At 42.4% G+C, this 12,902-nt stretch overlaps 1 protein-coding gene across 1 annotated transcript in view; it reads right to left on the reverse strand.

Moving 5' to 3' along the window:
• LOC129821561 (interphotoreceptor matrix proteoglycan 2-like) overlaps window positions 1–9,357 on the reverse strand; it is a 56,277-nt gene extending 46,920 nt beyond the window's left edge. Inside the window, exons 1-3 of the mRNA XM_055879224.1 lie at window positions 9,279–9,357; window positions 8,938–9,189; window positions 411–615 (exon numbers count right to left, since the gene is read on the reverse strand). Of these exons, the coding sequence (XP_055735199.1) occupies window positions 411–615; window positions 8,938–9,189; window positions 9,279–9,357 (536 nt within the window). The remainder of the gene's footprint in view (window positions 1–410; window positions 616–8,937; window positions 9,190–9,278) is intronic.
• Between the last annotated feature and the right edge of the window lie 3,545 nt (window positions 9,358–12,902).

Consider the following 12,902-nt stretch of genomic DNA (forward strand, 5'->3'; position numbering starts at 1 on the left):
GCCATAATATGGACTTGGTCTTTTACCAAATAGGGTAAAAAAAAATATATCTTCTGTATACCAACCCTGCCTTGTCACAACACAACTGATTGGCTCAAATGCATTAAGAAGGAAATAAATTCCATAAATGAACTTTTAACAAGGCACACCTGTTAATTGAAATGCATTCCAGGTGACCACCTCATGAGGCTGGTTGAGAGAATGCCAAGAGTGTGCAAAGCTGTCATCAAGGCAAAGGGTGGCTACTTTGAAGAATCTAAAATATGTTTTGACATGTTGAACACTTGCTTGGGCTATGTTATTTCATAGTTTTGGTGTGTTCAATATTATTCTACGGTGTAGAAAATAGCAAAAATAAAGAAAAACTCTTGAATGAGTTGGTGTGTCCAAACTTTTGACTGTTACTGTACATGATGATGGTAATTTCATGGAGACTGGAGAGACTCACACTCTCAACCAGGGCCAGGTGCTCCTTTGATTGGCTAAAGTTTTTTCCCATCGCCAGAGCGGTGGCTGTGCCGTCCAGGCATTGGCTCATCCAGGTCTGGTACTCTTCCTGGTTCGGGAGGCGGTCCCAGAAGATCTTGAAGGCCTCCCACACCGTCTCCTGACACACTGAACACACACAGGTCACATATTGGCGAAAGAACCCATTCTTTCTGTCTCTGAAGATTACAAGGGGCATTGATGAAAACTACAGCACGCAGGCTGTGGCTGTCTAGTTCTAGAGCTGTGACCCCTGAGGTAAATCTTAGCTGGCATATTAGCTCATGTGTCTATCACAGTGTGACTATAAGTGTTACAGTACATAACCCCCGCCAGGTCAGAGTTAACTGATTCCATGTTTAGCTCTGCCACAGCAGGGTTGTGGTTACGCAGACATGCTGTGTGCCTATCTGCCTGACCTCAGTATCACTCTCCACTGTCATGCCACTGCCAAACCAGTGATGTAACCCTTCTCCATAAATCAGCTTACAAGTCACCTACCCAATGACCTGCAGCTACCTACCCAACCCTCACTGCTTTTCCTCTACATCTACACTCTTAAGAAAAAGGGTTCCAAAAGGGTTCTTCGTGTGTCCCTACAGGAGAACCATTTTTGGCTTCAGGTATAACCCTTTTTGGTTGCAGGTAGAACCCTTTTGGGTGCCATGTAGAACCCTCTATGGAAATGGTTTTACATGGAACCCAAAAAGGTTCTACCTGGAAGCAAAAGGGTTCTACCTGGAAGCAAAATTGGTTATCCTGTAGGGACGGCCAAAAACCCTTTTAGGTTCTAGATAGCACTTTTTTTCTAAGAGTGTACTGTATCATCCCTGGACCCAAATTATTTCCCCAATCACCATATCATCAAGCTTCTCCCTGGGCTAATACGTTAAAGATGAGTTCATACAGCAAAGTATCTGCCCAAAACCATAACGCTGTCCCAACTATTCTCTTCCCAATTCAACTCATCTAAATGAGAAGAGTTGTAACGTTAATGTTTTGCTAACATTGGCAACCTCGCGACCGCGAACTAGTCATACAACAGGGAGATGTAGCCTACACACAACAGCTGGCTGGACCGGATCGTTTTTCTCTAGTGGCTTTTTGTTATTTCATTACTACTAATATGTGATTGAGGTATACATGTTTGATATAATAACCTATATAATATTGCACTATATTTCCTCAATCATTGTGCTTATCTCACCTACCTGCATCTATACTCTCACATTCACCAGAATGTGACCACAGCCCTGGTCTAAAGAGCTACAGGGTGGGATGTGTTCCAATCCAGCTGGAGGAAGGTCTTGATGAGCAGATGTTGAGTTGAATCAGGTCTGTTAGTAAGTGCTGGGCTGAAACTATAGTTTTGGTTGCCAAATTGGACCAATCTCTTGAAAGTCATTATTTTATTTATTTACTGTACAAAGAAAACATTCTGTAATAGCTTGGTAGTACTTTATAATAACTGCATGTAATAAAGCATTCATAATGGATTTGTAAATCATTTATTCATAATTTATTAATCGGTGCTCCATTCAAATAAAATCTAATGAATTCAAGTTTTGTTGGTCACACATTTTTAGCTGATGTTATTGCGGGTGTAGCGAAATGCTTGTGTTCCTAGCACCAACGGTGCAGTAATATCTAACAATTCACAACAATACACACAAATCTAAAGTAAAAGAATGGAATTAAGAAATATATAAATATTAGGGCGAGCAACGTCAGAACGGCATTGATGTTTATTATACGTCCTTATAAACCATTTACTACTAATCATTAGTTAAGTATTTTGTGGGCTGTATTGAGTGGCCAGTGTAATTTCTCACAAAAAGATGGACATGTCATTGGTAGACATTCCAACAATCCCAATGCTCCTTAAGGTCTCAAAATATTCTAGAACATATCAATGGTAAAACAATAAGCACACAACACAGGACGTTAAAGGAAATATATCTAACATTTTATTCACACAAACGGTTGTGAAACAACTGTTGCAAGGACTTGAGGAAGAGTTGTAACGTTAATGTTTTGCTAAAGTTGGCAACCTCGCGACCGCGAACTAATCATACAACAGGGAGATGTAGCCTGTACGGTTTGCAGGTAGAAATGTTACATACTGTATACAACATTTAAATCTTCCAGTGCTTCAGTCTTTTAACCGCAGACAAATAGCAACAAAAAAAGGACAGCGAAACTTGCGGACCGCGGCGCAAGAGCAGCAACACAGATGAATGAATAACAGCGCACATGGGGAAATAGAGCTTCTGTTGTGATCAAAGCAGAAATAGCCTATATGAAAGTAAGAGAAAGCGTAAAAATGGTTTCTAGTTGAGGTTAGTTACAAGGCAAGTGTTCTGGCTTTGCATCAGTTCAAAAGATTGACGAGTGACTGAAGTGACCCCTGAGGAAGACCTGACAGATCAGCTCAATTAGACAACACAACTGAAAAATGTACATTTTTCCAAATGAGAGGATTGCATGAACTATTCTGTATGCATGCTAAGCATTGGACAACACGGATGAATAGGAGCTTCATGTCAAATATAATGTTCATTAGTATCACATGGAATTCTTGTCTCGTCCCATTTTCGTAAACTAAAATGAAAAGTCATTTGTAATAGTTATCCTTTTTTCCATAGCATCTCATCTCTATAGTAGGTCGTTGGCGAGAATTTTTCGTCAGTTATTGTTGAGGAGATTAACACTGCCATGTTTGCTAAAGCTTTTTAAATTGGTAAAGTAGTCTAGTAAACTAACTTGTAGTGATCATGGTTGAATTACCAACCGGGCACGCTCCCCAACTAAATGCATCTTGGGGCCCACAAAAGGCTAGGCCCTAAGACAATGCATCCATCCGCTGCTGCCAAGAAACGCTTATGTTAGCATTCTTGGACTAAAAACGGCATTTTACTCAGCATACTCAGTGTGTCTGAAGGTACATATTACACTATTACAACAGTAGGACCGTTTTGGAATAAAAGTTTCAATATATTTTGTGTGCTTATTGTTTAACCATTGATATGTTCTCAGGGCCATTTTGAGCATCAGATACTGCTGGAATGTCTACCAATGGCATGTCCATCTTTTTGTGAGAAATTACACTGGTCACTCAAAACATTTATAAAATATTTCTAAAGTGTAAATAGCCAACACAAAAAAATGTAACTAATGATTATTAAATGATGTAAACCATATGCCATGGCCGTCTCCGTCACCAGAGCTTAACCCAATTGAACACTTACAGGAGATTCTGGAGTGAGACAGCGTTTTCCACCACCATTAACAAAACTCCAAATGATGGAATTAAGGACCTACAGATAACTGCCAAAATAAAGGAAACGGCAACATAAAGTGTCTTAATAAGGTGTTGGGCACCACGAGCCAGAACAGATTCAATGCACCTTGGAATAGATTCTCCAAGCGTCTGGAACTCTATTGGAGGGATGTGACACCATTCTTCCACGAGAAATTACATAATTTGGTGTTTTGTTAATGGTGGTGGAAAACGCTGTCTCAGGCGTCACTCCAGAATCTCCTGTAAGTGTTCAATTGGGTTAAGCTCTGGTAACGGAGACGGTCATGGCATGTGGTTTACATCATTTTCATGCTCATCAAACCATTCAGTAACTACACTTGCCCTGTGGATGGGGGCATTGTCCTGCTATGGGGGTATAGCCACGGTAGCCAAATGACCCTAAGCATGATGGGATGTTAATTGCTTAATTAACTCAGAAACCACACCCGTGTGGATGCGCCTGCTTTCAATATACTTTGTATCCCTCATTTACTCTCGTTTCCATTATTTTGGCAGTTACTTGTATATTAAACATCTTGTGAATGATCTTATGAATCGTTATTAAATACTTAAAAAGTTGTTTATAAATGTATGAATAACTAGGTTACCAACATTTACAATTATGGGAGTAATTAATGAATAAATTATTTACTAATCCTTTATAAATACTTTATCATGTGGAGTTGTAAAGTGCTACCAATACTATTCATCCTACTATACTATTCATCCTACTATACTATTCATCCTACTATACCTATACTATTCATCGCGAGACAATGCCGGGAGACTCCAGAGTTAGCCAAAAAGCCAAGGATGGAATGTTATCTACCCTCTAACTTAGTCCAGCCAGGTCAGTGTTTCAGTAGCCCACAAAACTGGAATCCCATACAGAGCTATCCTGCACACTGACCACTGATTAGTCCAACTACAGGCCCTACAGACTCACTCACTCCACCATCTCAAAAGCTCCTCCCTCTCAAAACCCTAAGCCTCTCTCTCTCACCTTGAGTGGCTGGACACATGTTCTAAGAGTTTGACTTATAACCTGCCTGCTCACGCCCAACATCCTTCTCAGAGTCAGGAATGTCTCTCCCTCCCCCTCTGTGTAGGTGCTGCTACCTGGCTCAAGTCTCTAAATGGGCTTATCCTCACATACAGTGCGACATACAGTGTGACATACTTATTGCCAGGAAATTCATCTAAAGTAGAGCAGATGTTGCCTGAAAATTGGATGTTGAAGAGGGAAAATACTTTATGTTGAGACCCAAATCTCAATACGGTGATGACATACACCTCATCTTTTTAGGGCTGTAGTGCCTTCATAACATTTTCATACCCCTTGACTTATTCCACATTTTGTTGTGTTACAGCCTGAATCTCAAATATAAAATATATTTTGATTTGTTTAATATTTTTTTGATTACTAAATAATTCCATATGTGTCATTTCATAGTTTTGATGTCTTCACTATTATTCTACAATAGAAAATAAATAAATAAATAAATAAAAAAAAACTGCAATGAGTAGGTGTGTCCAAACTTTTGAATGGTACTTTAAGTATTCACACCCTTGAGTCAATACATGTTAGAATCACGTTTGGCAACGATTACATCTGTGAGTATTTCTGGGTAAGTCTCTAAGAGTTTTGCACACCTGGACTGTACAATAATTTCACATTATTCTGTAAAATTATCCAAGCTCTGACAAGTTGGTTATTGATCATTGCTAGACAGCCATTTTCATGTCTTGCCATAGATTTTCAAAACGATTTAAGTCAAACTGTAGCTAGACCACTCAGGAACATTCAATGTAATTTTGGTAAGCAACTCCAGTGTATATTTATTCTTGTTTTTTAGGTTATTGTCCTGCTTAAAGGTGAATTTGTCTCCCAGTGTCTGTTGGTATGCAGACTGAACCAGGTCTTCCTGTTGGATTTTGCCTGTGCTTAGCTCTATTCCATTTATTATTATTTTTTATTTTTTAAACTCCCTAGTCCATGCCGATGACAAGCATACCCATAACATGATGCAGCCACCACCATGCTTGAAATAATGAAGAGTGGTATTCAGTGATGTGTTTTGTTGGATTTACCTCAGCGCCTAATTGCAAACAGGATTTTTGTCTCAAAAATGTTTGAAAAAGCAGTTGAGCAGCAACTCACTGCCTTCCTGAGGACAAACAATGTATACGAAATGCTTCAGTCTGGTTTTAGACCCCATCATAGCACTGAGACTGCACTTGTGAAGGTGGTAAATTACCTTTTAATGGCGTCAGACTGAGGTTCTGCATCTGTCCTCGTCCTCCTAGACCTTAGTGCTGCTTTTGATACCATCGATCACCACATTCTTTTGGAGAGATTGGAAACCCAAATTGGTCTACACGGACAAGTTCTGGCCTGGTTTAGTTCTTATCTGTCGGAAAGATATCAATTTGTCTCTGTGAATGGTTTGTCCTCTGACAAATCAACTGTAAAGTTCGGTGTTCCTCAAGGTTCCGTTTTAGGACCACTATTGTTTTCACTATATATTTTACCTCTTGGGGATGTCATTCAAAAACATAATGTTAACTTTCACTGCTATGCGGATGACACACAGCTGTACATTTCAATGAAACATGGTGAAGCCCCAAAATTTCCCTCCCTAGAAGCCTGTGTTTCAGACATAAGGAAGTGGATGGCTGCAAACGTTCTACTTTTAAACTCGGACAAAACAGAGATGCTTGTTCTAGGTCCCAAGAAACAAAGAGATCTTCTGTTGAATCTGACAATTAATCTTGATGGTTGTACAGTCGTCTCAAATAAAACTGTGAAGGACCTCGGCGTTACTCTGGACCCTGATCTCTCTTTTGACGAACATATCAAGACTGTTTCAAGGACAGCTTTTTTCCATCTACTTAACATTGCAAAAATCAGTAACTTTCTGTCCAAAAATGATACAGAAAAATTCTTCCATGCTTTTGTTACTTCTAGGTTAGACTACTGCAATGCTCTACTTTCCGGCTACCCGCATAAAGCACTAAATAAACTTCAGTTAGTGCTAAATACGGCTGCTAGAATCCTGACTAGAACCAAAAAATGTGATCATATTACTCCAGTGCAGCCTCCCTACACTGGCTTCCTGTTAAGGCCAAGGCTGATTTCAAGGTTTTACTGCTAACCTACAAAGCATTACATGGGCTTGCTCCTACCTATCTTTACGATTTGGTCCTGCCTTACATTAGGCCTCCTAATTGTCCCTAGAATTTCTAAGCAAACAGCTGGAGGCAGGGCTTTCTCCTATAGAGCTCCATTTTATGGAATGGTCTGGCTACCCATGTGAGACGCAGACTCGGTCTCAAGATTTTAGTCTTTACTGAAGACTCATCTCTTCAAGGGGTCATATGATTGAGTGTCGTCTGGCCCAGGAGTGTGAAGGTGAACGGAAAGGCTCTGGAGCAACGAACCGCCCTTGCTGTCTCTGCCTGGCCGGTTCCCCTCTCTCCACTGGGATTCTCTGCCTCTAACCCTATTACAGGGGTCACTGGCTTACTGGTGCTCTTCCATGCCGTCCCTAGGAGGGGTGCGTCACTTGAGTGGGTTGAGTCACTGACGTGGTGTTCCTTTCTGGGTTGGCGCCCCCCCCTTGGGTTGTGCCGTGGCGGAGATCTTTGTGGGCTATACTCGGCCTTGTCTCAGGATGGTAAGTTGGTGGTTGAAGATATCCCTCTAGTGGTGTGGGGGCTGTGCTTGGCAAAGTGGGTGGGGTTATATCCTGCCTGTTTGGCCCTGTCTGGGGGTATCATCGGATGGGGCCACAGTGTCTCCTGACCCCTCCTGTCTCAGCCTCCAGTATTTATGTTGCAGTAGTTTATGTGTCGGGGGGATAGGGTCATTCTGTTATATCTTGAGTATTTATCCTGTCTTATCCGGTGTCCTGTGTGAATGTAAGTATGCTCTCTCTAATTCTCTCTTTCTTTCTTTCTCTCTCTCGGGAGGACCTGAGCCCTAGGACCATGCCTCAGGACTACCTGGCATGATGACTCCTTGCTGTCCCCAGTCCACCTGTCCGTGCTGCTGCTCCAGTTTCAACTGTTCTGCCTGCGGCTATGGAACCCTGACCTGTTCACCGGACGTGCTACCTGTCCCTGACCTGCTGTTTTTAACTCTCGCAGGAGCGGTAGAGATACTCTCAATGATTGGCTATGAAAAGCCAACTGACATTTACTCCTGAGGTGCTGACTTGTTGCACCCTAAAAACTACTGTGATTATTATTATTTGACCATACTAGTCATTTATGAACGTTTGAACATCTTGGCCATGTTCTGTTATAATCTCCACCCGGCACAGCCAGAAGAGAACTGGCCACCCCTCATAGCCTGGTTCCTCTCTAGGTTTCTTCCTAGGTTTTGGCCTTTCTAGGGAGTTTTTCCTAGCCATCGTGCTTCTACACCTGCATTGCTTGCTGTTTGGGGTTTTAGGCTAGGTTTCTGTACAGCACTTTGATACATCAGCTGAGGTAAGAAGGGCTATATAAATACATTTGATTTGATCAAAGGGCTATTTAATGTCTGCTTTTTATTTCTACCCATCTACGAATAGGTGCCTTTCTTTGCGAGGCATTGGAAACCGTCCTTGGTCTTTGTGTTTGAAATGTACTGCTTGAATGAGGGACCTTACAGATAATTGTATGTGTGGGGTACAGAGATGAGGTAGTCATTAAAAAATGATTTTAAACACTATTATTGCACACAGAGTGAGTCCATGCAACTTATTATGTGACTTGTTAAGCACATTTTTACTCCTGAACTTATTTAGGCTTGCCATAACAAAGGGGTTGAATACTTATTGACTCAAGACATTTTAACTTTTCATTTTAAAACAATTTGTTAAAATGTATTAAAACATAATTCCACTTTGACATTATGGGGTATTGTGTGTAGGCCAGTGACACAAAATCTCAATTTAATAAATTTTAAATTCAGGCTGTTTACACAAAAAAATGTGTGAAAATTCAAGGGGTGTGAATAATTTCTGAAGCCACTGTAGGCATTCTCTATGGTCTGGGTAAGGGTTGACGGAACGGGCCACATGCGCAGACTTGCCACCTCAGATTTGGGGAGGGCCACTTCTTCCTCCATCATTATACATACAGGTGAGTGGTGGTGGTCTTACCTCGCAGGTGAAAGTAGCTGAGGTGATTTGCAATGGATTGTTGCACACTCTCTTCAGCACAAAGTTTGACCCCGCTGGGGAAAAGCACGTTGCGCTTCTGCCGGAGGATAGCGCCATGGTCCTTGTGTGAGACCTTGAGGAGAGGTAAATGAACTATGCTTTGAGGAACCGATAGAATAGGTGATATTCTAACTGTTTTGTAATATAGATCCTGTCCGTCAGGAAGAAGAGGTCCTTCCCCAGATGCAGCGTCTGTGATAAAACGATAAAACGCATTAGACAACAACTCCATCTTAATTGCGAAAGTGTAGCTTGACTGTTTGTTAGGCCTGGATACATACCTGTTCTTATTCCCAAAAGTTCAAACGCTAAAACGAACGAAAGTGTACACAAAAGGCATTTCAATGAAGAGTCCGACATCTTAAATCCGTAGTAGTTTTAACTCCGAAGGGTTGAAAAGGTAACCAGGGTTGACACGACAGGTACTTCCTTTGGAATCATACAACAATGTTAGGCCCTCCTTATGAGTTTGCATAGTTCAGAATCCAGAAAATGTATCTGTTTTTTTAACAAGTCATTCTGAAGTGATTCTCTCCTCCTTGCTTATGTCGGCTAAGGAAGTTGTGTTCCGTGGTGCTACAGAACAGCTCCCGGCCAGGGCTCAGGCTCAGCTAGGCAGATGGCCCATTGAGAGAGATTTTGTTCTCTAATCTTGTTTGCTAAGCCCTTTATAGCAGCTCGTCAAGAAGATACTGGTGTAATACTGGAAAGGGTGCTTAGTGCGAGGGAAACGTGGAAGGAGAGAGAGGGGAAAGGGGGGAAGAGTGAAGAGTGAAGAGAGAAGAGAGAAGAGGCCACCCGCAGAGAGATATGGCTTTAAGTGCAAAGATAGGCTCCTCCATTAATGAAGACAATCCTGGTCAAAATTAACCTCAACTCAAGGCTGGGGCTGGCTGAGGCCTATTTTTTCAGACCGTCATTAGAACTAATGGATAGCCTACATCACCAGTGGTTCAATTAAGAATCATCCTGTAGACTAAATCTGGGGGTAATGTTAGTTCAGGTGTATGATCTGAGCCTCTCAGCGCTGTTTTTATCCCTCATATAGCCTATAGGGTCAGGCGTTCTTCTTGCCCATGTGACCTAGACCAGGAAACTGAGCTCAACCATGGGAGAATCTCAATTGCATACTCCTCGCGTCTTCTCTCCTTGCCACCTCCTCAAAACCCATTGGAGGAGAAGGTCAGAGGGAAGAGACCTCTGGGTTTTGAGGAGACGAGGAGAGGAGTATGCAATTAAGATCTTGCCCATAATGCCATAGCCAGATCTGTTTGTGCTTTAGCCAACCCCTTGATCATTCATTGTTGTGTCAAAGAGACTGGTCCAGTAAAGTTGGTTCACTGCACAATGAAATTGGAGAAGCATTTATAAAAAAATGTAATAGCCTCTATCGTAATTGCTCCTCTTTCACCCCAGCTGCCAAAATAACCCTGAATCAGATGACCATCCTACCCATGCTAGATTACGGAAACGTCAATTTATAGATTGGCAGGTAAGGGTGCTCTCGAGCGGCTAGATGTTCTTTACCATTCGGCCCTCAGATTTGCCACCTATGCTCCTTATAGGACACATCACTGCACTCTATACTTCTCTGTAAACTGTATACGCGTCGCAAGACCCACTGGTTGATGCTTATTTAGAAAACCCTCTTAGGCCTCACTCCCCTCTATCTGGGATATCTACTGCAGCCCTCATCCTCCACATACAACACCCGTTCTGACAGTCACATTCTGTTCAAGGTCCCCAAAGCACACACATCCCTGGGTCGCTCCTCTTTTCAGTTTTCTGCAGCTAGTGACTGGAACGAGCTGCAACAAACACTCAAACTGGACCGTTTTATCTCCATCTCTTCATTCATAGACTCAATCATGGACACTCTTACTGACAGTAGTCGCTGCTTCGCGTGATGTATTGTTGTCTCTACCTTCTTGGCCTTTGTGCTGTTTTCAGTGCCCAATCATGTTTGTACCATGTTTTGTGCTGCTACCGTGTTGTGCTGCTGCCATGTTGTCATGTTGTGTTGCTGCCATGCTCTGTTGTCATGTGTTGCTGCTATGTTGTTGTCTTAGGTCTCTCTTTATGTAGTGTTGCGGTGTCTCTCTTGTTGTGATGTGTGTTTTGTCCTATATTATTTTATCCCAACCCCCGAAGGAGGCCTTTTGCCTTCTGGTAGGCCATCATTGTAAATAAGAATGTGTTCTTAACTGACTTGCCTAGTTAAATAAAGGTTAAATAAAAATCATCAGGGGCGAAATAGGTGCTGTCTGAATTTAGGGAGCCTCACCTCAGATAAGGTCCCAGTATTACCACATATGTTATAAATACACAACCTGGGTAAACTGAGTTTAAATGTATTTGGCTAAGGTGTATGTACACTTCCGACTTCAGCTGCATGTGAGAATGCTATTCATTGACTACAGCTCAGCGTTCAACAACATAGTGCCCTCAAAGCTCATCAATAAGTTAAGGACCCTGGGACTAAACACCTCCCTCTGTCACTGGATCCTGGACTTCCTGACTAGCCGCCCCCAGGTGGTAAGGATAGGTAACAACACATCCGCCACGCTGATCCTCAACACAGGGGGCCCTTAGGGGTACGTGCTCAGTCCCCTCCTATACTCCCTGTTCACTCATGACTGCATGGCCAGGCACGACTCCAACACCATCATTAAATTTGCCGATGACACAACAGTGGAAGGCTTGATCATCGACAACAATGAGACAGTCTATAGGGAGGAGGTCAGAGACCTGGCCATGTGGTGCCAAGACAACAACCTCTCCCTTAACGTGATCAAAACAAAGGGGATGATTGTGGACTACAGGAAAAGGAGGACCGAGCATGCCCTCATTCTCATCGACAGGGCTGTAGTGGAGCAGGTTGAGAGCTTCAAGTTCCTTGGTGTCCACATCACCAACAAACTAACATGGTCCAAGCACACCAAGACATTCGTGAAGGGGGCACAACAAAACCTATTCCCCCTCAGGAGACTGAAAATATTTGGCATGGGTCCTCAGGTCCTCAAAAAGGTTGTACAACTGCACCATCGAGAGCATCCTAACTGGTTGCATCACTGCCTGGTATGGCAACTGCTCGGCCTCTGACTGCAAGGCACTACAAAAGGTAGTGCGAATGGCCCAGTACATCACTGGGGCCAAGCATCCAGCCATCCAGGACCTCTATACCAGTCAGTGTCAGAGGAAGGCCCTAAAAATTGTCAAAGACTCCAGCCACCCTAGTCATAGACTGTTCTCTCTGCTACCGCACGGCAAGCGGTACCGGAGCGTCAAGTCTAGGTTCAAGAGGCTTCTAAACAGCTTCTACCCCCAGATGACCGAACATCTAGTCAAATGGCTACCCAGACTATTTGCATTGCCCCCCCCTCTCTCTCTCTCTTTACACCACTGCTACTCTCTGTCGTCATCCATGCATAGTCACCTTAATAACTCTACCTACATGTACTGTACATACTACCTCAACTATCTGATTGACTCTGCATCGGTGCCCCCCTGTATATAGTCTCGCTATTGTTATTTTACTGCTGCTCTTTAAATTACTTGTTACTTTTATCTCTTATTTTTATGCTTCCTTTTTTTAAACTACATTGTCAGTTAGGGTCTACACCTGTTGTATTCGACCCATGTGACTAATACACTTTGATTTGAATAGCCCATAACGACAGTGAAAACAGGTTTGTAGAAGTTTTTGCAAATGTATTTAAAAAAAAACTGAAATAGCTTTTACATAAGTATTCAGACCCTTTGCTATGAGATTCACAATTGAGCTCAGGTGCATCCTGTTTCCATTAATCATCCTTGATGTTTCTACAACTTGGTTGGACATGACTTGGAATCAGACTGAGCATTTTGGACAAAAGTTTAAAAGAATACAGGGGGGCTTTAACAGT

This window comes from Salvelinus fontinalis, chromosome 23, assembly GCF_029448725.1.
Source record: "Salvelinus fontinalis isolate EN_2023a chromosome 23, ASM2944872v1, whole genome shotgun sequence".
Classification (NCBI taxonomy): Eukaryota; Metazoa; Chordata; class Actinopteri; order Salmoniformes; family Salmonidae; genus Salvelinus; species Salvelinus fontinalis.